Source organism: Puma concolor, chromosome E4, assembly GCF_028749965.1.
Source record: "Puma concolor isolate L17-30 chromosome E4, mPumCon1.1.hap2, whole genome shotgun sequence".
NCBI lineage: Eukaryota > Metazoa > Chordata > Mammalia > Carnivora > Felidae > Puma > Puma concolor.
Genome location: NC_141683.1, coordinates 49,668,003 through 49,692,106, shown reverse-complemented (window position 1 = coordinate 49,692,106; position 24,104 = coordinate 49,668,003). Strand labels below are relative to the sequence as shown.

At 36.4% G+C, this 24,104-nt stretch overlaps 1 protein-coding gene and 1 long non-coding RNA gene across 7 annotated transcripts in view; one reads left to right on the top strand and one right to left on the bottom strand.

Annotated features, from left to right (window-relative positions):
- The window catches only part of RALGPS2 (Ral GEF with PH domain and SH3 binding motif 2), a 170,167-nt gene that overhangs the window by 74,833 nt on the left and 71,230 nt on the right, over positions 1 to 24,104 (top strand). For all 6 annotated transcript variants that reach the window (XM_086694699.1, XM_086694697.1, XM_086694698.1 and 3 more), the window contains 2 exons: positions 2,878 to 2,970; positions 14,740 to 14,866. In XM_086694699.1, coding sequence (XP_086550825.1) covers positions 2,878 to 2,970; positions 14,740 to 14,866 — 220 coding nt within the window. The remainder of the gene's footprint in view (positions 1 to 2,877; positions 2,971 to 14,739; positions 14,867 to 24,104) is intronic.
- LOC147572655 (uncharacterized) lies at positions 12,198 to 22,019 on the bottom strand. The gene is made up of 3 exons (XR_015246412.1): positions 20,164 to 22,019; positions 12,981 to 13,166; positions 12,198 to 12,591 (listed from the first exon to the last, which is right to left on the bottom strand). It is a non-coding gene; the product is annotated as an uncharacterized LOC147572655 (long non-coding RNA).

Genomic DNA, 24,104 nt, shown 5'->3' with positions numbered 1-24,104 from the left:
TGTATGTAGGAATTATGGATTATTCATATTTTTCATTTGAGTATCTGGCACCATTTTTTTATTGAAGAATAATTAACAAACAATATCCTGTTTCAGGTATATATCAGTGATCCATTATTTTTATGCATTGTGAACTCAATAAGTCTAGTTACCATACAGAATTATCATAATATTTTTTACTATATTTTTATGCTGTACATCACGTCCCCTTGACTTACTTATTTTAGAACTGGAAGTTTGTACCTCTTAATCCCCTTCACCTATTTTGCCCACTCCCCAAGCCCTCCCATCTGATAATCAACAGTTTTTTTCCTATAAATCTGTGTCTGTTTTGTTTGTTCATTTGTTTTTTAGATTCCACATTTAAATGAAATCATGCTATATTTGTCTTTGTCTGGTTTATTTTACTTAGCATAATACCCTCTAAGTTCAATCATGTTATCACAAATGGCAGGATTTCATTTTTTTTTTTTTTAATGGCTGGGTAATATTGTATTGTATCATATATACCACATCTTTATTCATCAGTCAGTGGACACTTAGGTTGTTACTATATCTTGGTTATTGTAAATAATGCTACAGTGAACATACTGTGAATTTTGTTTTCCTTTTCTTTAGATAAATATCCACCAGTAGAATTGCTGAATCATACAGTAGTTCTGTTTTTAAATTTTTTTTTTTTTAAACGTTTATTTATTTTTGGGACAGAGAGAGACAGAGCATGAACGGGGGAGGGGCAGAGAGAGGGAGACACAGAATCGGAAGCAGGCTCCAGGCTCTGAGCCATCAGCCCAGAGCCCGACGCGGGGCTCGAACTCCCGGATCGTGAGATCGTGACCTGAGCCGAAGTCGGACACTTAACTGACTGAGCCACCCAGGCGCCCCTGTTTTTAAATTTTTGAAGAACCTCCCAGTGCTTTCCATAGTGACCATGTCAGTTTACAGTCCCACCAGCAGTGTGCCAGGGTTCCCTTTTTCCCATATCCTTGCCAGCAGTTGTTATTTTTTGTCATTTTGATAGTAGCCAGTCTGACCAGTATGAAAGGATATCTCACTGTGGTTTTGATTTGCATTTCCCTGATGATTAGTGATATTGAGTGTCTGACACCATTAAAAAAAATCCTTCGTTAATCTTTATTTTATTTTGCCTAGAAGTATCTTTATGTCATCTTGTTCTTAAAAAATGCTATTCCAGGGGCTCCTGGGTGGCTTCAGTCGGTTATGTGTCTGACTTCAGCTCAGGTCACCATCTCACAGTTCATGAGATCGAGCCCTGCATTGAACTCTGTGCTGACGGCTCAGAGCCTGGAGCCTGCTTGTGGATTCTGTCTCTCTCCCTCACTCCCTCTCTCCCTCCCTCCCTCTCTCTCTCTCTCTGCCCCTCCCTCATTTGTCCTCTGTCTCTCTCAAAAATAAACATTTTTTAAAAATGCTATTCCAGACTTACAGTTTTTTTTGTGTTTCTTTAGGCACCAGGAATTAGTGTCTTTTTAGTCCTCTGGGAAAATAATAATCTCCCATTATCTCTCAGATAATTATTTCTACCATTGCTTTTTATCGTCTTCTTCTACATCTCCCTCTAGATAAATGTTGGCCTTTTTTTTTTTTTTTTTAAACCTCTTATGTCTCTTAACCTTTGTTTGACATTTTTTTAAAACACTTTTTCTTTCATGTTGCATTCTGGATAATTAATGTCTTCATGTTTAATCTTCATTTTGAGGCCAGTACCTAACGTCGTTCTCATTTGTGAATTCCTGTTTCCTTATGTGTTTTCATTTTACATGTTTTTAAGATTGAGTTTTATTGGGGCGCCTGGGTGGCACAGTCAGTTAAGCGTCCAACTTGGGCTCAGGTCATGATCTCACAGCTCGTGAGTTCAAGCCCCGCGTCGGGCTCTGTACTGACAGCTCAGAGCCTGGAGCCTGCTTTGGATTCTGTGTCTCCCTCTCTCTCTGCCCCTCCCTGGCTCACACTCTGTCTCTCTCTCTCAAAAATAAATAAACGTTAAAAAAAAAACGTTAAAAAGATTGAGTTTTATTGAGTTCATATTTCTTGAAACTTTATGGCAATTCTTTGAGACCTCAGTTAAGGTGGTATATTGGTTGGAGTTTTTCAGTTAAAAACAGGCATTTTTTGCTCTGGAGTCTTTTGGTAGTGGGTGAGGACCATTCTAAATGATTTTAGATAGGACCATTAGGATGTAAGCACATGGTAGTATGAGGAAATCTGGGAAGTTAGCAATAAATGTCAAATAGATCTGTTTAGCAAACTGATGGAACCTAATGTTAGGTAGGAGTTCTACAAGGAGACTGTAAAGCAAGGCCTAGTATTGGGAAGCAGGTTGGTGTCCCAACATGAATGAAGAACAAAGAATCTGAGGATTCAGCCAGGAGGAAGCAGAAAATTGAGGAAGGCTGTGGAAGGCAGGTTTGAACCCTCGTCCTGGAATTAGGATACTGAGTAGGAAACCATATCAGGATCCTGGGTGTAGATCCTTTCATAAAACTGGGATCATAAGGCAGAGGCTTAGCATTTCAGTGTAAAGGAGACTCCTTACTGGAAACTAGGGTGCATGATCATACTGGGTAAACTTGATGCTGAGCTATAACTTTGGTTTTCTTAATATATTACTGAGCTAGAGGTAGATGTGTTCCCAACACTTGGGGACAATGCCAGGTTAGAACACAGAAATTCTCTTGTGGGCCAAAATCAGTTTACTGTAAACATGGTGGGTACTCTAAAGACAAATCTCAATAAGGGTGATAAGTACTGGAACACTACCAATTGCCTAGATTTTACTCGTTGTTAATCTAAAGTTTTGTTGTGTTTATTCTTTTTATTTTTCATCTCTCCTCTCCCTTTTTCTTAAATCTTCAGAAACTGTATGAGCTGAATAACCTTCATGCACTTATGGCAGTGGTTTCTGGCTTACAGAGTGCCCCAATCTTCAGGTTGACTAAAACATGGGCGGTAAGTAAACTTCCTAGTTAATGAAAGGGTTGGACTTTTTGTTGGAAGTAAAGATCTATTTACTTCTTTTGTAGTTCTCAGTAAGGTTAATGTTATGATAATAGATTTGGATCTTTAAACTATTTTGTACTGGTTTTTTTTTTTTTTTTCTTGAAACCTACATTTTCCTCTCTAAGTGTTTCACTAGACTTGCCAGGTAATTTTGGGGTAAATTATAGCTCGGTTCTTACTTTCTGCCATTTAGGAAATCATTTTTGTAGAATTTGTGTGAGCATCTTTGGTAACATAGCATTTCATGTTTACTGGTGGGAAAGTGTTTTTTTTTTTTTGCACTTAATGTTTTTTTGTATTTAATCTTATAAAGATTAAGCTTTCGGAAAGTTCGAGGAAGATCTAAATGGCAACTTTCAGTGAATATTAAATATTAATATTTCCATTTTTTAGTTAAATGGAACGTTACAACATTACAAACATTAAATTACCATTTTTTAGTTAATAAACTCTTAGATTTTTTCCTGAGGAATAATGAAAAACCTGATACCTAACATGGAATTATTCATTGTTGCTGCACATTCTGATATATGTTTATTATATTTGGTTTTATCACTTTGACAAGGTCAGGGTGTTAATTTTGACTTCTGCAAATTTATGTACCTTAATATTTGAGTGATGTGATACTGGTCTCAAGCTTTCTCGGTATTTTTCATTTAGATGTTATATAAGTAAAATTTTAGATCCAATTAAATCTTTATTACATTTTGTATAAAAGATTACTGTATTCTTTGGGCCCTGTGATAAAGACATAACTAACTTTTAAAACTTTAAAATAAAAAAAGAGAGCACAATAGAATATTTGTTATGTAGCATATTAAATATCATGAAAAAAATTAAAAAAATGTTTTTTTCTAACTAAAATATAACCATTTTTAATTAGCATAGTATTGCTTTTACTTTCCATAGTATCTGAAGAGACAGATGTTTCTCATGAAAACCAGGGTGCTTTACTGTATTGGGAAGACATTAAAATGAGAGAGCTTATGATCCTGTTTATATTTTATTTGCATTTAGAAACACCTGAGTGAAGGGCTTTCTTACTTTAAAAATTCTTTTTAATAATATGGCCTTATTCTCTCTTCTTAAAATCTGAATTTCACTGGGGAATGGAAATGATTATAAATATACAATAATGAATTCCATCTTTGAAGTTTTTGGGGAAAGAATTATACTCTGATTTATATTGTGGTTTATAAATGAGATACATCTCCCTCAAGTTAATTTTTATTTTTCTTTAAGATATTTTTGTCATCTCCCTCATGTATTTACATGGAAAATAATTTTTTTTATTTAGCAGTTTTGGTTATTAATCTGAATAAAATCTTTGGTGTTTATATTAAACTTTAAAATAGTCAATAGTGTGCCAGGCACTAATTGCTTGACATAGAGCAGTAAATGATGCAGACATAGTCCCATTTTTATACAGCCAACAGTCTGCTGGGAAGAGATAAACTGTAAATAAATAAATAAATGTTATATAGTAAAGAGTGATGAATGCTCTGAAGAAAAAAAAAGCAGATTAAATGGGATAGAGAGAAAGCAGGGAAGTATTTTATATATACAATCGACCCTTGGACAATACAGGGATTAGGGATGCCAGCCGCCCTGCACAGTCAAAAATCCACATACAACTTTTGACACCACCCCCTCCCTGACAGACTTAACTACTAGTAGCTGACTGTTGACTTGACTGTCTTAGCAATAACGTGGAGTCAATTAACACATATTTTGTATGCTATACATATCATATACTGTATTCTTACAGTAAAGTAAGAGAAAAGAAAGCGTTATTAAAATCACAAGGAAGAGAATATGCATTTATAGTATTGTACTATAAAAAATTCCCATATAAGTGGACCTGTGCAGTTCAAACCCGTATCGTTCAAAAGTTAACTTTGAATGTATATGAATGGTAAGAGAGTCTCTGGTAAAGAGCTGGTAAAGTCTCTCTGGTAAAGAGGAATTGAGAGAACCATTTGTGTGGAAATCTGGGAGAAAAGAATTTCAAGCAAAGGTGATAGCCAGTACAAAGGCCCCAATAATGTTCAAAGAATGGGGTGCTCGGTGTTGACAGAATGGAATAAGGAGTAATTGATGGTAAGAGACTAGTCCAGAGAGGTGGCATCAAGTCAGGTAATGGAGATACTATTTACTGATATTCTGGGGCCACTGTGTTGGCAGTGGGGCAGGGGGGGTTCTATTTTACACAAAGACAGTTTGAGTTGGGTGATAAATATCCATGTGGAACTGTAAGGTCAGAGTTAGGTATATAAGTGTACAGTAGGAGTTGGGGCTAGAGATATATATATTTTTGATCATCAGTATAAAGATAGTATATAAAGCATGAGGTGTTGGATAAGATCATCTGAGTCAAGGGGCGCCTGGGTGGCGCAGTCGGTTAAGCGTCCGACTTCAGCCAGGTCACGATCTCGCGGTCCGTGAGTTCGAGCCCCGCGTCGGGCTCTGGGCTGATGGCTCAGAGCCTGGAGCCTGTTTCCGATTCTGTGTCTCCCTCTCTCTCTGCCCCTCCCCTGTTCGTGCTCTGTCTCTCTCTGTCCCAAAAATAAATAAACGTTGAAAAAAAAAAAAAAATTAAAAAAAAAAAAAAAAAGATCATCTGAGTCAAAAGTACAGATGAAAAGCCCTGGAACCCTCTAAGATTTAGAAATTGGAAAAATGAGGAGGGATCAGCGAAGGAAATATCATGGGAGGAGTTTCCTACAGTCAAGTAATGAAAGTGTTTCAAGAAAGAATAATCACCCCATGTCAAATGCTGCTGATAAGTTGAATTAGGTAAGCACTTTGAGATGGCCATCATATCTGGCAGTTGGAGAGGATTGGCAATCTAGGCAAGAGTGGTTTCAGTACAGTGGTGGAATGAAAAGAGAGAATGATGGAGAAAAAATAGGACATCAAGTGTAGAGAATGCATTTGAGGAATTATGCTGTAAATGGCTGGGCTGAGGTACTGCAGAGAAATCTGGCATTATGTTTATATGCTAGTGCAGTGATCTAATAGAATGAGAGAAATGGTAGGAGAGCAAGGAGTTCTGCACCAATACCCTTGATCAGGCCGGAGGGAATTAGATCCAGTACTGTATTGGAGCAGAAAGAGTTTATCCATTTTTTTTTAAATATTTTTATAAGTTTATTTATTTTGAGAGAGAGCAGGAGAGAAGGGGCAGAGAGGTGGGGAGAGAGAATCCCATGCAGGCTCTGTGCTCTCAGCACAGAGCCCTATGTGGGGCTTGAACTCACAAATCATGAGATCATGACCTGAGCCGAAGTCCGACACTTAACCAACTGAGCCACCCAGGTGCCCCAACAGTTTATCCATTTTAACAGCAGAAAAGGAAAATGCATTTGGTTACCGATGCAGGTAAGTTGGTAGATTTGGTGGTGAGATTCTGTAGAAATTCTTCTGATGATTTATTTAAGACATAAAAAGCAGAGTCCTTAGTTGAGAATGTTGGAGGAGAGGTGTTGGAGGTTTGAAAAAAGAACGAATGAATGAAAGTCATGCAGAAGAGTGTCAGAATGAATTAACTAGGGAAATATAGTAGGTTCGGTATGGTAGGCCTTACGATTGAGACTTTTGATCATGTATTTAAAGTGAAACCAGTCAGCAAAGTCATGCATTCTCCATCCAGGTGCAGGTGCTCAGTATAAGCCTGGAGTAGTGATGAGAGTTGTGTGTAACCAGAGTTGGAATTATTTTAGGCTTGTTTGTACCATAGTGAGGTCAAGGATAGCACAGGAGATTAAATGTACAAGTTGTTTCAGTGATAGGTGAGGAATTTAACCCAAGTAAAAGAGATAAGGAAAAGTGAAAAAGTAGTATTGGTAACTGGATTGAAGTTCTGGTGCAGGCAGTACTTATTGGATTCAGGGTGATCAAGGGAATAGAGGCTGAGAGTGGTAGAAGTTAAGATCGTTGGGTGTAGGAGAAGTCAAGGAACTGAGAAACCAGGGTATTGAGAGTCTCCTTTATGTGAAGATTGCAGTCACCAAGGTATGAAAGTAATGTTGGTTTGCAGACTTTTTTTCTCCAGCTACTAACATCTTTAAGGTATAATGGGGAAAATGACTAGCAGCTCTATTAATGACAGTAACATAAGCATTATAATCTAAGTGCTCTCTTGGTCACTATAGTAGCCACTAGCCACATGTGGGTATTAAATTTGAATCATTAAAACTGGGGCACCTGGGTGGCTCAGTCCGTTAAGCATCTGACTCTTTGTTTCTGCTCAGTTCATGATCTCATGGTTTCTGGGTTCGAGCCCCACGTGGGGCTCTGTGCTGACAGCGCAGAGCCTGCTTGGGATTCTCTCTCTCCCTCTCTCTCTGCCCCTTCCCCACTCGCTTCTCTCTGTCTCTCTCTCAAAAATAAATAAATAAAACTTTAAAAAACTAAAAAGAAAAACTAAATTTTAGTTCCTCAGGGCACCTGGGTGGCTCAGTCAGTTAAGCATCCAACTCTTGATCTGCACTGACAGCACAAAGCCTGCTTGGGATTCTCTGTCTCCCTCTCTGTCACTGCCCTTTCCCCACTCGTGCTCTGTTTCCCTCTCTCTCAAAATAAATAAACACTAAAAAATAAAATAAAATAAAATTTAGTTCCTCATTCACACTAGCCAGTAGTCCCGTGTGGCTAGTGACCATTGTGTTGGGCAGCACAGACACAGATCATTTTCATCACACAAAATTCAGACAGCACTGATCTAGTGCTTGAACCTAGTAGAAGCTGGAGGATGTTAGGAAGGAAAAAGTTCTGAAGAGCAAGGAGCCAGGATTGCACCCAACTTGAATCCAGGCTCATGTTACAAGAAAAGCAAGAGAATGCTTAAAGGAAAGTTTAAGGATGGGGCTTTTGCAGAGGATGGACCGTGAGACCCAGAGAGTACAGTTGGAGGGGACTAGGAGGGGTAGAGTATTGGGCCAAGTCAGAAGATAATAAAGATTGCATGTGTTTCATGCTAGTTTGGGCTAATGATTTTTAATAACAAATAAGGAATTGAGAGTATTTGGGGGGTTTTATTTATTTTTGTTTGTTTGTTTTTTGTTGTTTAATTTTTTTCATGTTTATTCATTTTTGAGAGAGAGAGTGTGAGCAGGGGAGGGGCAGAGAGAGAGGGAACAGAGGATCTGAAGCAGGCTCTGTGCTGACAGCAGCAAGCCCGATGTAGGGATCGAACTCACAAACTATGAGATCATGACCTGAGCCAAAGTCGGATGCTCAACCAACTGAGCCACCAGGTGCCCCTTTTTGTTTTTTTTTTAAACTGATAAAAGGAATGTCTCCCCAGACTTATAGTAGCCTAAATGGAGAGAATATTAGGAACATTTTCTATAACATCAAGGAAAAGGATGCCCATTTTTATTGTTTTTATTCAACATTGACATCTTAGCCAACACAATTAGAAAAAAATGATTAAAAATAGTAGGGTTTATTTTCAAAAAATTAAGCAGAATTACTGTTTGATCCAGCAGTTCCACTTCTGGGTATATATCCAAAAGCACTGAAAGCAGAGACTCAGGCATTTTTATACCAGTGTTCATAGCAGCGTGATTCACAATAGCCAAAAGGTGTAAACAGTCCATACATCCATCACCAGATGAATGGATATACAAAATGTATAGACATACAATGGAGTATTATTTAGCATTAAAAAGGAATTAAATTCTGACACATTACACCATGGATGAATCTTGAAGACATTATACTAAGTGAAATAAGCCAGACAAAGAGACAAATACTATATGATTCTAAGGTACCAAGAGAAGTCAGATTCATAGAGACAGAAACTAGAAGATGGTTGCCAGGGGCCGAAGGAGGGAGGAATGGGAAATGGGAGTTAGTGTTTAATGTATGTGGAGTTTCAGTTTGGAAAGATGGAAAGAGTTCTGGCCATGCATGGTTGGTGGTGATGGTTGGTTGGTAATGCGAATGTACTTAATGCCACTAAAGTGTACTCATGAAGATGGTTAAAATGGTGAATGTTATGTGTATTCTGTCTGCCACAATTTTAAGATACAGGGCTTATTAAGGTGACTGAATATACAAACAATATATAAAATTAGTTGTATTCTAAACAATTTGAAAGTGTCACTTAAAAGGACACCACTGTTTACAGTATCAGAGAAATACAGTAGCAAACAATAAATAGAATAATATATGAAAGACATGTGCAGAAAACTATAAAACTTTATAGGGAGTCATTGAAAAAGAACTAAGTTAGATGGAACAGTATCTGATAGTCATGGATAGGAAAGCTTAAAGATGGCGTTTTTTCCCAAATGCACATAGAGATTATATGCAACTTGAATCAGTCACAAACTGGGAGTCTGGATAAGATTGCTTATAAAATAATATGGAAACATAAAAGGTCAGTATAGCCAAGTTATTTCTGAAGAAGAAAATGGGGTTGGAGGCTTGGACATTTGTCCTAACAGATACCGAGATGGATTATATTATTTAGGTAATGTGCAATTAGTGCAGATGTAGACATATCGACCAGTGGAACAGAATAAAGAACCCCCAAAAAGATCATTGCTTTTATAGAACTCTGATATATGACAGTGGTGGCATTGTAAATCAATGAAGAAAAGAGGGGCTGTTCTTAACTGGAGCTGGGAAATTAGTTACCAGTTTGGAGAAAAAATGAAATTAGGCCTCAAAAGTCACTGTCAGATGAATTAAAGAGTTATATGCAAAATGAAAAACGTTGAAGCTTTTAGAAGAGGAAAACTTGCTTAATATCTCTCTGGCTTAGCATGAATAGATTCCAACTTGGAATCTGTAAGTATATTTTAGATAAGATACAAAAACCTCAAGCAGAGAAAGAAAAGATGAAAAAATTTTGGTACGTTAAAGTAAGAATTTCTGTTCACTAAAAGATATTTAAAATTTTTTTTAAGTTTATTTATTTATTTTGAGAGAGGAAGAGAGCATGAGTCGAGGGGAGAGGCGGGGAGAGAGGAGAGAGAAAATTCCTGACACAGGCTCTGCGTGCTGTTAGCGCAAAGCCTGATGTGGGACTCGAACTCATGAACTGTAAGATCTTGTCCTGGGCCGAAATCAAGAGTCTGACGCTTAGCTGACTGAACCACAAGTGCCCCAAAAGATATTTCAAAGAAAATTGAAAAGAATGTGTAGCAGTTGCAACTGGTCAAGAATTTATATGCAGAGTATATAAAGAATTCTTACAAAGCAAAAGGAAAAAGTAAGAAAAATGGTAAAGTATGCATTATGATGGTACTTCATAGAAGAAGACATATGCATAGAAACAGTGAAAATGAACTACAGCCACACGCAACATTATGGATGAAATTTCATCATCAGAACATTGATTGGATAAAGCCAAAGATTAAAAACAGTATGCTATTCTTTAGTCAAAAATCAAATAAAATTTCAGTCAAAATTTTTTAAAAAAATCAAATAAAAGAGAATGATAAACACAAAATTTAGGATAGTGATTATTGGTTATTTAAAGATAGTCAGAGGAGGGGCGCCTGAGTGGCTCAGTCGGTTGAGCATCTGACTTAGGCTCAGGTCATGCATGATCTCACAGGCTCATGAGTTCTAGCCCCGCGTCCGGCTCTGGAGTCTGCTTCAGATTCTGTGTCTCCCCCTCTCTTTGCCTCTCCCCTGCTTGTGTTCTCTTTCTCTCTGTCTCAAAATAAATAAACATTAAATTAAAAAAAAAAAAAGATAGTCAAAGGAATTGGATATGAAAGAAGCACATAGGTAGATGTGTATTGTTAGTATATGGTTTGTAAGTATGAAGATTAATACATGTGCATTCACTTAAAAATTTAAGAAAAAATCGATTTAACAAGAAAGTAACATCAGGGACTAATGATAATTTGAGTGTCATGAACAAAAGATTATAATTAATCTGCATTTAAAGTTCAAAACAAATAACTTATTTATACAAATGAAAACATTTGTACAGATTATATGGAGATACAAATCAAGGTGATGAGGGGTGATCTGGGAATTTTACTTTTCTTATGGTGATGGAGATGTACAAGGGTTGATTCAAATTTTCCCAAAGTCCATTGTTATGGTAACATTGTTATGGTATAGAGATTTGGCCAGGAACATTGGGAGTTCCCACCTTCGGGCACCAGTGAAAGTGTGAAGAGCTTTGCTCCGGTGGCCTCTTAACCAGAGAAAGAATATGGTGCTAAAACATGAAGAGTTGGAACCTTGTGAAGTACTTCGTTTTCCCCCTTTTTTGGAGGAGTATAGTGAAGTGACATTGTAGGGATATTAGGACTAAACATCAGAAAAAGATTTGAAAAGGAGAAAAAGAAAATCAGGACTTGTTATAGCTTTGGCACGTGGGCTTTGGATAAGTTTCTGAGCTATCACTAGGAAATAACCTATTTTAACATCTAATTAACTCTTTTTTCCATATTCTTCTTCTAAATAGTCTTTTGGAAACAAGTCTCTACTGTCCCACCCCAGATTGAATCCTTTTAATCTGGTTGTTGATTATTTTGAAAATTCCAAAATGTAAGTTGTTCTTATACATATTAAACCATGTAGTTCTTTACCACAGGTTTGTGTTTCAGAGGTGGCAAAATCAGTGACGTTCCGAGTACATAATTTGTTTCTCCTGAAATTCTACTGAGGTTTTTGAATGATTGATTTAAGAAAAAAAAGAATAGGCTTATTCTCATCCCTGCCATGTCATATCACTGTATTTTCCATATCCACACATTTAAGTGGGAGAGAAAGGGATGGTTGGACTTACAGGTAGAAGCAGAGATTTGCACCTACTCTTGAAAATGCTGATCAAGATTGTTAAAGCTGGGCCAAGGAAAATTAATATAATCGCTGTTTTAGACTGTGGAATATCTATCTAAAATATTAAAGCAAAGGACTCCTTAAAACTTTTGTTTTAAAGAAGGAGGGATACTAGTCACACATTTTTCTGATGGAGATTATCTGAAGATAATCTGCATCTTAGAGCCCATGAAAAAATAAATTCCAACAGGAATCCCAATCGTACCACTTGTAGTATTACATATAAAGAGTGGTGGATTTGGTGTCAGAATACTCTTCACCTCCAGAACCAGACTGAGACACTGCAAGACAGGGACCTGTGCCTTTGTGGGTGGATGACTGTGAGAGTATTAGTATGTGCTTCTTGCTAACCCTGTAATCTCCTTTGAATCTCTGTCTCCTCATCTCTCTATTAATCTTCAGACTTCTCTGTTCACCTCATAGAGTTAGATGAGAATTTTACAAGTGGAATGTGTTTTGCGTGCTAAAAAATAACACTAATGTTTTATGACATAAAGTGAAATTTTATTATATCATAATGAAATAGTAACTTCATATGTTTAAAGAAAACAAGACTTTTTTCCAGAGTCTTTGAAATACTTAAAAACATATTTTTGGGGGTGCCTGGCTGGCTCAGTCAGTTAAGCATCCAACTCTTGATTTCAGCTCAGGTCATGATCTTACAGTTCGTGGGTTCAAGCCCTCATCGGGCTCTGCACTGAGTGTGGAACCTGTTTGGGATTCTTTCTCTCTCTTCTCCCACATGCTCTCTCTCTAAAAAATAAATAAACTTTTAAAAACTCCATATTTTCTGAAGTTTTTAATTAATATTTTTAAAATACCTTCAAGTATAATGAACATACAGTGTTATATTAATATGTACAGTATAATGATTCAACAATTCTCTATATATATATCTCAGTGCTCATCAAGATACGTGCTCTCTTAATTCCCTTTATTTCACCCATCGCCCCACCCACTTCCCCTATAGCAACCACCAATTTGTTCTCTGTATCTAAGAGTCTGGTTTTGTTTTGGGGTTTTTTTGTTTGTTTGTTTTTGTTTGTTTGTTTTCTTTGCTCGTTAGTTTAGTTTCTGAAATTCCACATATGAGTGAAATCACATGATACTTGTCTTTTTCTTATTTGACTTATATCACTTACTCTCTAGCTGGGTCCTTCCGTGTTATTGCAGATGGCAAGATCTTTTTTTATGGTTGAGTAATACTCCATTGTGTGTGTGTGTGTGTGTGTGTGTGTGTGTGTGTGTGTACACACCGCATCTTCTTTATCCATTCATCTATTGATGAACACTTCGGTTGCTTCCATACTCAGCTATTGTAAATAAGGCTGCAGTAAACATAGGAGTACATACATCTTTTCAAATTAGTTTTTTTCATTTTTATTGGTTAAATACCAAGTAGCGGAATTTCCAAATCATATGGTAATTCAATTTTTAATTTTTTTAGAAACTCCATACCGTTTTCCAGAGGGACAGCATTAATTTGCATTCCAACCAACAGTGCACAAGGGTTCCTTTTTGTCCACATCCTTGCCAACACAATATATCATTTTTCATAGAACTAGAACAAATAATCCTAAAATTTGTGTGGAATGATAAAAGACCTCAAATAGCCAAAGCAGTCTTGAAACAGAAGAACAAAGCTTGAGGTTTTACAGTCTCAGATTTCAAGGTATACAACAAAGCTGTAGCAATCAAAACAGTATGGTACTGGCACAAAAATAAACACACATAGATCAGTGGAACAGAATAGAGTCAATTAATAAACCCATGCTTATATGGTCAGTTAATCTATGACAGAGGAGACAAGAATGTACAATGGAAAAAAGACAGTCTCTTCAGCAAGTGGTGTTGGGAAAGCTGGGCAGCTACATGCAAAAGAATGAAATTGGGCCACTTCCTTATCCCATACACAAAAATAAACTCAAAATGGATTAAATGTGAGACCTGAAACATAAAATTCCTGGAAGAAAACATAGGCATTACTTTCTTTGAGATCAACCATAGTAACATTTTTCTAGATAGGTCTCCTCTGGCAATGGAAACAAAAGCAAAATTAAACCTTTTCAGACTACACCAGAATAAAAGATTACTGTATAGTGAAAGTAACCATCAACAAAATAAAGAGGCAGCCAACTGAATGGGAGAATACATTTGCAAGTGATAAGTCTGATAAGGAGTTAATATCCAAAATATATAAAGAACTTATACAACTCAATACCCCAAAAAATCCAGTTAATGGCACAGGACCTAAATAGACCTTTTCCCAAAGAAGACCTACAGTTGGCCACCAGACACATGAAAAGATGTTCAAGATCACCAGTCATCAGGGAAATGTAAATGAAAACCACAATGAGATACCACTTTATACCTGTCAGGATGGCTAAAATCAAGAACACAAGAAATTGCAAGAGTTAATATTATTTTGGGTGATTGACCTTGCTTTTATTCCCTTTGATTGTCCCAAATTTTTTCAAAGGCACTCACTACAAATCACCTCAACCCTCTTAAAAACAGTTTCAGTTGAGTGTTCACCTCTGTGTGATACAGCACTGATCAAAGTGATCAAAGAAAAAATGTCTTGTTAAAAATCCAGAAATGTGAATCACAGTTTTATGGTTATCGTTAGGACTAGCCATGGTTAGATTTATCAAAAAAATTGTTACTTAAACCACAAAATTGAGTAATCTCTTTAAGGATATTACATTTTATAAATAATGGATTTGGGTTTATTTTAATAAACATGTCTGATTTTGTTTTATTTATATACTGCCAAAATATAATTGAAAAATGTATAACATTGAAATTAAAACTTAAATTTATAGTAAATACAGCTTCATGTCTTTGCTAAAATAAAATGGGATTTGGAAATAACTTAGACTCTTCTGTTTGCTTTTTTAGTTACTAAGTCGAAAAGACAAAACTACCTTTGAAAAATTAGAATATGTAATGAGTAAAGAAGATAATTACAAAAGACTAAGAGACTATATAAGTAGCTTAAAGATGACGCCTTGCATTCCCTATTTAGGTGAGTAGTGTCATTATGTGTTCATTATGTCTAGTTCTGTCTTAATCAGTAGTTTAGATAAAATTCTAGATATTTTAAAAGTATGTGTATCCTTTTAGGAAATTACTGCAAGATTGTTAAGTTAAAAAAGTTGACTAAAGAAATATGTTACGTTATTACCTGGAATGGATTTTCCTATTAAATTAGACTTTGGCCCTTAAGGTTTTTCGTAGACTCTCATTTTTCTCTTAAAGATGAACCATTGGTAAAATAATACATTTTAGCTCTTTTGGTAATGATTTTAAAGAATGAAACAGTAGTTTGCAGTGAAGTTTAATGCTGTGAAAACATGTAACATTAAATAAATCAAAATAAATCAAAAGATTTATTGAATTTATTTTCAATATCATGAGTTCCTGTTATTTTGTATAGTTGGCAGATATTTTAGGGCGAATTATGAAAAGTAGTCTAAATGTTGGTGGTGTTGTTTTCTTGGATGGAATGAGTTGTTCAGTGGTGAAAATTTAGCTAAGTGCTGAGACAACCAAATGTATATTTTAGATATCATTTGACTAAGAATTTGTCTCTTTACTATGTATTTTACAGTGTTTATAAATTCCAAGAATTATTTAATAATAAGATTATTTTCAACAAAAAAGGAACAATGCTTTGTTAGTTGTTTGAATGAAAGGAAGTCTCAAACTGTCCCATTTTAAAATGTAAATTTAAATATAGAAAATATAGAGTATTTTGTTTCTTTCTGAATATCCCTTTTTTCATCTCTGTCTCCACTATCTTCATGTAATTACTCATACTGGATTTCACTGTAACTATTTTTGAAAGTAATTGGAAAAAACCTGTTATTCTTCAACTATCTTAGTGACCTCTTTGAAGTCTTTATAGTACCAATGACTAGAAGACAAGGTAGGGACATAGGCAATTGATAACTTTCTCATTCAGTTGAAATAGAGCATCTGCCTTAGTTTGTCAGAGAAGACTGAACTCATTATTAGGACCTTGTAGGACATCCTAGGATTCCAGTGGGAATAGGGAATGTTGCACATACTGTGTTGAAGGCAGAATACCCAAGCAGAGCATGGATAAGGGCCACTACATTCCAGAATATTGTGTCCTGTTTCTTTGATCAACAGTACAGGACCATAGTACACATGACTCCATCAGAGAGGCTCAAAGCTGGATATTTGGAGAGACTTTCTGCATATGCTCCACTTTTCACCATGGCCTTGGCTGTGCCCATTCTTGAAAATGTCATTGGGAGTGAAGAGGAATAGAGGATTTTTTTTAAATCACCAATATCTTCATACTTTCTAAGAACATAAACTTTTTATAGCTTAAAGAACATTAGACTGAGAATCAGCAACCCTCATTTCCAAAATGGCTCTTCCCTACTAACTTTTGAAGTCATTGAATTGTTGTCTTTGAGCCTTGTTCTCTCTACCTAGAAGTAGCACACCTAGGACCAAAATCATGTTATTCTTTCAGCTGGATGGGACCATTGTGATTTCTTCTAATTCACTTATTTTATAATTAAGAAAATTAAGGTCCAGAAAGGTGGAAGGCCTGACTTATAGTCTGAAGATCTAGTTCCTGACAGATTTACATTCCAAAGTCTTGATCTGGTGTCTTTCCAATTGTACCTGTTCAATTCTCATTCCAAAATTTACTGATTCTATGTTTATGGCTGTTTCCCATTGCAATGTTTTTCTCAAATTCCACTATTTGTATCTTTTAGAAAAGGAAATTAAGGGGCGCCTGGGTGGCTCAGTCGGTTAAGCATCCAACTTAATTTCTGCTCAGGTCATGATTGTGTGGTTCGTGAGTTTGAGCCCCACATCGAGCTGCGCACTGACAGTGCAGAGCCTGCTTGGGATTCTCTCTTTCTCCCTCTCTCTGCCCCTCCCTCGCTCTCACTCTCTCTCTGTCTCAAAATAAATAAACTTAAAAAAAAAAGGAAATTAAGATTCTTTTCTGTTGAAAATGAGAAAATGAATATAAATCTTTGTGCCATGATGTCTAGATTAGGAGTCTGCTTTACATTTTTCCACAGTGGAGACTTTGGTACAGGATTTGAAGTTGTAATGCATGTGCATCCATTTTTGCCCTGTCATGCACATAGAAGGGGAGCAAACCAGCAGCATAGTTGGAGTTGAGTGGAATCTGGAAAGGTTGGCTATTAGAAAGCATACCTGTTTCTTCCCAGCCTTGGTACTTGAAACAAACACAGTGGTTATTCCTATTGGTTAAAGCAAATGAGACAAATATTGAGATGCAGAAGTTGATGTAGAGAAAATTTCAGAACCGTTATCTTTTCTGTGGCTTCAATTTGGTCTCCAATGATTGACTCCTCCTTTTTTCAGTTCCCTTTCATTTGACATGTTCTCATGACCCAGACTCTTCTTTTTCACTATTACTATGTAATTTTCCTTCACTGTACCGAAGTTAATTAAAAAGTACTCTATTTCTTTCTACTTTACTTGCTGTTTTCTTTTGCTCAGCATGCTGTTATCTCCCTCTTCACTCATAGAAATGTTCCCTATAAGGCCACCATGATTTCCTAGTTGGAGTGTTTGATAGGTGTTTCTCAAGCCTCATCTTAATTTTGTGAGGTTGATAGTAGTTATTTCTGCTTTTTGAAATTCTTCAGTAGTAGCGCCAGTCTCTTGGTTTATGTTGTATGTTTCTGGCATTTGTTTTATTGATTCCTGTTTCTTTGCCTTCTTACTACATCTGTTCTTCTAAAAGTCTCAGTCCACTGCTTTTACTTAGTCTGTACTCTCTGGAGTGGTCAGTCAGATTTTTCCATAATTCTCCTGAAAGCTCCCAAATCTAGCCCAACAACTCCAGTACATCCAGCTGTCTAGTAATTCTCAGTGCCTGGTAACATTTTGGATACTCAGATACTGATTGAATAAGATATCTATCTGTAGGGAACTCTGATTCAACATGTCTAGAAGTAACTTCATCATCCTTCTTCCTTCAGACCTGTCATACCTCCTTATATGTTGGTAGTCTCCATGTAATAGTTCATCCCTATGCTAGTTTGGGAAGAAGCACCTGAGATTCTGAGATAATTATGGAACATTTGGCACAAACATTTGGCAGACTGGAGAAAGGAAAAGTTAATGTTTGTCAGATAAGTTATTATGATTCAATTTAGTTTGTTTCCATCTTAAAAATAATCCTTTTAATGCAGTGACAGTTTTGTTGTATAGCAAATCTTGAGGTTAAATGTATTTCATCTATCAAAACACACATGCTTTTTCTAAGAAAATGTGAAGCATCGTCAATTTATACAACTGTGTGACTACTTGATTTATTTTACATCTTAGCTGGTTTGTTGTTTCATTCCTGATCTTTAATACTGAAGTATTAAAGAACCAAGACCAACAACAGTTTATATACTGTTAATGTTTACTTTTTTCATATTTTCTTCTAATTTAAAATTAATGAAGACTGTTTTTTATTTAAGTTGTCTTGGTTTCAGAAGCCTTTCCCACTCTTAGGAGACGAGGCCTAGTGCAGTTGTCACAAATGTCAGTATTTACAAGATGCTATTGAATAGGACAGAACTTGCCCTAGAGGGGCGCCTGGGTGACTCAGTTGGTTAAGCATCAGCTTCAGCTCAGGTCATGATATCACAGGCTGTGGGTTTGAGCCCTATGTCGGGCTCTGTGCTGACAGCTCAGACTGGAGCCTGCTTCAGATTCTGTGTCTCCCTCTCTCTCTGCTCCTCCCCTGCTTGCGCGCGCGCGCGCTCTCTCTCTCTCTCTGTCTCTCTCTTTCTCTCAAAACTAAAAAAAATTACAAAAAATTATTTAATAAAACAAAAAAAAGAACTTGCCCTAGAAATGTTGGAAAGATGCTACTCAGTATGCATATTGGTAGCTTCTATTTAACTGTCCCTTTTCAGTATGCAGAATTTGCATAATGCTGCCCTTTATCCCTTATGTTGCAAAGGTTTTTATGGAAAGAGTGTATCAACCAAAAGAATCTATACGGCATAGAGAAAGGGGGAAGGCAAATCATCTGTTTTTTTCTTTTCTTTTTTTTTTTTTTTCTTTTCTTCTCTCTCTCTTTCTTTCTATGTTTGTTTATTTTGAGAGAGAAGAAGGAGAAGGAGGAAGGGGCAGAGAAAGAGTAGAGGGAGAAAATCCCAAGGTGGTGCCACTCTGTCAACGCAGCCTGATGTGAGATTCAATCTCCCAAACCTTGAGATCATGACCTGTGCTAAAATCAAGAGTCAGACATTTACCTGACTGAGCCACCCAGGAGCCCCCAAATCACTTTTAACACAAGATAGAATCCAAACTTCAGTGCTTTTGCCTCTAAGAATTATGACCAAAATCAACCATTCTTAGAAAAGCTTAAAAAAGGAGGTGGCGGTTTATATGCTGATAAAACTCTTACTTTGATACTGCCAAATTTATCTACAATATGGATTAAATTATAAGAAGTAGAAAATGTTTTCTTGGCTTTCAACTCATCATCCCTTGCAAAATTGCCTCTTCTGTTGGTTTGCATTCAAGGTAAAAATTAGTCAGCCTGGACAATGTAGTGAAAAATTCTTAGAATAAGGATACAGTATTTCTGGAGAGAAATAGTTTGGCAAATCTCAAGGAAAAAATGGTTTTATATGAGAATTATTGCTTTAAATCTGAAAATTATTAACAGCTCTCATTTGTTCTTGTCACTGGAGAAAAATCTTAGGGGGCTTATTGAAGAATTTGGCGTGGGAAGTTTTGCTTTGCTGAAGAGAGAAAAATAGGACATTGTGCTAAAATAATTGAGCTGGATGAAACATAAATATTATTTCATGTGCATATCCTAGCCTCATTTCTACTTTATTCGTGTATTTTGGGGTAAAGCAGTAGCTTAACAAGCTTAGGATGCTTTCTGGAAAAACATAATAAAAAATAAATAGCTGTAGTTCTTTTTATTGCTTTTGATCAAGTAGAAGCAAAGAAGTTTCTGTAAAATCTCCTGCCCTTCTGTAGCACACAAGTACATTGTTTTGATGTGTCTAGGTGTGATTCCTCTCACTCTTGTAGAGAACCCCCCCCCCACACACACAAATTCACAAATTTTTGATTTGTTAGATTTTCATAATAGTCCTTTTTTTTTAAGAAAAGCTGTCCTTAAAACTTTCTGTAATATAGCATCCCCTCCATCTTCAATTCTGAAAAGCACCATTTTGTTTTTATAATGTTTTAATTCATCTTTCCCTCAGCAGAATGTAAGCTCTAATCTCTTGGTTCAAAACTTTATCCTTAGCATCTAGAACAAAAGTAGGTACTTACTATTTGTTGGTTGAATTAATTAAATGATTGCTTTCTGGCTCTTCTCATTGTTCCAGTAATTTTGTTTTAAATACAATAGATTTCTTTGTGAGGCAGTTTTACAATCAGTCAATTTCCCACCTACCCCAGTTTTCCTTTGGTGCTTCAGCTGGCCAGCCAGTATTTGCACAGCAGGCCACAAAATGGACTTTGTTCCTGCCCTTACGGAACTTAACGTCTCTTCAATACCAAAGGCTCAGATCCAACATTACCTTGTCAGTAATCTCTTCTCTCTCCTGTGTCATGGAAGAAGTACATTTATTTCTTTGCCAGCCTTCGTCAGTGGTGCCCTCATCACACTTGATGAAATGTTTAAAGCATGCTTAAACTTACAGTGGTCTCCAGATTTTATCTGATCCTCTGTTTTACAATAATTGTTTACTTATCTTGATCTTTTAATAGGATGCAGTTCTTTATTTTACTTTAGTTTTAGAAACTTCTGCTAACCTGTGTATAAATGTTTTTGAAGATATTAGGTGTTCATTCACATTTTTATTCAGATAACTTTGACAGAATCCAAAGCTGTATGTAGCTGTATGGAAATTAAAGGGATTTCCCCCTTCCCCTTTTCTAGAGTATAAAAGACTCTGACACTGGTCTCAAAAATGTCTGATGGTCAGGGTACCCAGGTGGCTCAGTTGGTTAAGCATCCTACTTTGGTTCAGGTCGTGATCTCATGGCTCGTGAGTTCGAGCCCCGCGTTGGGCTCTGTGCTGACAGCTCAGAGCCTGGAGCCTGCTTTGGATTTTGTGTCTCCCTCTCTCTCTCTGCCCCCCCCCCCCCCCCCCCAGCTCATGCTCTGTCTCTCTCTCCTTCAAAAATAAATAAACATTTTTTTAAAAATGTCTAATGGTCAAAAAATGTCATTGGCTTTTGATATTTTAAGACTTTTATTCCCTTTCCTTTCTTTGGTTTGATTTGTAGATAATATACACCATGGAGTACTTTACCTTATTCTTCTCACTAGATTATATATTATCTTCTAAAACAGCAATAAAGCATGTTTGGTCATTTTTGTTTGAATCCCAGGAATGAGCTCTGACCAAATGGCAGCCAGCCCTGGCTTTCTCTTTAGCCAAAATTACATCTGCATTTTCCTTTACCTCATTTATATTCTTTTTGCTCTCTTTCTTTTTTTATATATTTAAAATTCCTCTAACATTCTTTCATGGTATATTTTCTGAAGTTTACTTTAGATCACGTGAGGACTTGTGATATAAAAAGGCTGGGGATAGGGTTGCATTGATTTCTTTCCCCTGTTCGTAGTCTTTCTTTAAGAGCTTCTATCTTGAAAATAATGTATAGCAGTTTACAGATCTTCGTTTTAATCATAAACAGAATCAGATCCCCCACCCCCACCCCCAGTTCCAGCAGCTTTGCTGGTGGCATTTCTGGTTGCTGATGTTTCCATAATTGCAGTAAAAAAAAAAAAAAATTGCAATTTTTTGAGCAAACCTTAACAGAAAAATAATAAAAATCTCAATAACTTTTATTCAGCACTTAATCCTGTATGCCTGACACTGTGTGTTTTACATAAATTGTCTAATTCTTAACAGTTTTATAAGGTAAATGATATTATATTCCCATTTTACAAGTGAAGAAACTGAGACAAAGAAGGTTAAATGGACTTACATAAAGATACGTATAATGGGCACCTGGGTGGCTCAGTCTTGATTTTGGCTCAGGTCTCACAGTTCCTAGGATCAAGCCCTGCATCAGCTCCATGCTTAATGTAGAACCTGCTTCGGATTCCTCCTCCTCTCTCTCTCTCTCTCTCTCTCTCTCTCTCTCTCTCTCTCTCTCTCTCACCCTGTCTCCCCCTCCCCCCTTTTCCCAACTCAAGCTCTCTTGCTTTCAAAAATAAATAAATAAATAAGTATTTTTTAAAAAGATAAGCATTATATTTCATTTACAGTTCAAAGAAATAAAGCATTAGGGAATAATATTAATATTTTGGGAATCTGTATTGGAATTAAAATTTTGAGTTCATTTGTCCGTCTTTCCTATAATTATCTGTAGACTTACAATTTAGTAACTATTAACCCCACTGATAAAATTGAAAACTGAGCTTATTTTTGTTTATTTTTATTTATTTTTTTAGTGTTTGTTTATTTTGAAAGAGAGAGAGTGCACAAGCAGGAGAGGGGCAGAGAGAGAGGGAGAGAGAGAATCCCAAGCATGCCCCACAATGTCAGCACAGAGCCCAATGTAGGGCTCAAACTCATAAACTGTGAGATCATGACCTGAGCTAAAATCAAGAGTTGGATGCTTAACCTGCTGAGCTGCCCAGGTGCCCAGAAAACTGAGCTTATTTTTAGATGGCTTTTGGGAGAAGTAGGAGAGGAGGGGGGCTTGGCATTGTGAGTGGAAGTATTCTTTTCTTACTTGGTTGTCTTTTTATAGACACTAAAATAAAAGACTAAAAATCTGTGAGGGTATAATCTTTAGGTTACTATTAAGTATATAAAAACCATATCTTACTAGTATAGGTTTATAAGTAATTGTAAACATCTTCATAATTGCAGAAGTGTTTACAGACTTATTATATTATTACTCGTAGGAGTCCTAAGAAATATAACACTAGAAGAATTTGCACTCTCATATCATGACTTACAGAGTCAAGTGAGCACTGGACTAAAAATTTGGTCTTTCTGCTCTACCAAGCTTGGAGCCTGGGGATAGGTTTGTTTGTAGATACCTACTGAATTTCAAGGCAATGCCTAATATTGGCATTATTCAAAATCTCAAGTTTTAAAAGTCTACCTCAGAGATGCCAAGTTTCCTAGACATTGATGGCATCTCCCATTGAGTACAGAATGGAGTCTAAATCATTCTTAGGATAAGCTTCGTTTCATTTATTAAAAATGATTGAATCCTTCTGTAAAGCATCTCCAAAGTTAGAGTTCAGTCTTATTGAAGGTCGGGCAACCATGTCTTTATTCCTAAGTGACCTGCTAAGTAGCTAGCCATTGGACCACACAAGTGACCTATCTAATCTCTCAGAAGATCCTCACTTGGCTTAAATTCTTACTATGACTGTCTTCACCTTAGTTTTTCTTTATCTTTTCTTGTGATCCCATCTCTTAACTATCTGCCATAATAGCTTGTCATAGCTCTGTTAAGTTAGCAAATGAAGAGCTGGCTACTGTTCATATCCTCATTTTATAGATAAGAAAACGGAATATAAAAACTGCTCAAGGTAACACAGCTAGTAAATTGGTAGAGTTGGGCCTCAGATCCAAGTAGTACTGACTTTAGTACCTATACTTAGCCATCATATAATTCTGCTTCTTATTCCCTGCTCTACAGGAGCTCCAGAACAGAGCTATCTCGTGTCTAAAGGAGAGCAGAATGGGCCCAGTGGCCAAGGTGGTTTAGCATTGAGCCCATTTTTCTTGTTTGTATGTGGACTTTCACATCATTCTAGTTTTAATAAAACAATATTCTCCTGTGAAAGTTCTTTGAGACTTGTCTTTGATAGGGTTTTGGATGTTTACATGAAATGCTATATAAATGGAATGCCCTTGTACAATTTTATCCAATTAAGATTTGATAGAACAACTAGATGCCTAATTTATCCAGAAATCTTACAGCAGATTTTTTTTTTATTATTCTGGGGGTGGTAGGAGGGACTTCAAACCCATTTTAAGATAACCATAGGTAAAACAAAGAAAAGCACTACTTTAATATTTTGATGTTCTCTTGAAGCCTTTTTTGACCGGCATTTTCATTTTAACATACGACAGGAAAAACACTGGTCATGTTGGTGGGCTTGAGTTGTTCAAGTGATTATCTTCAGTCATGGTTGGATTTTCTTTTTGCTTGAGCAGAAGTCTTCAGCGATTTCTCTAAAATTTTAGTTCACAAATGAATTAGGAAGGTCAACTGTAAGCAAGAACATG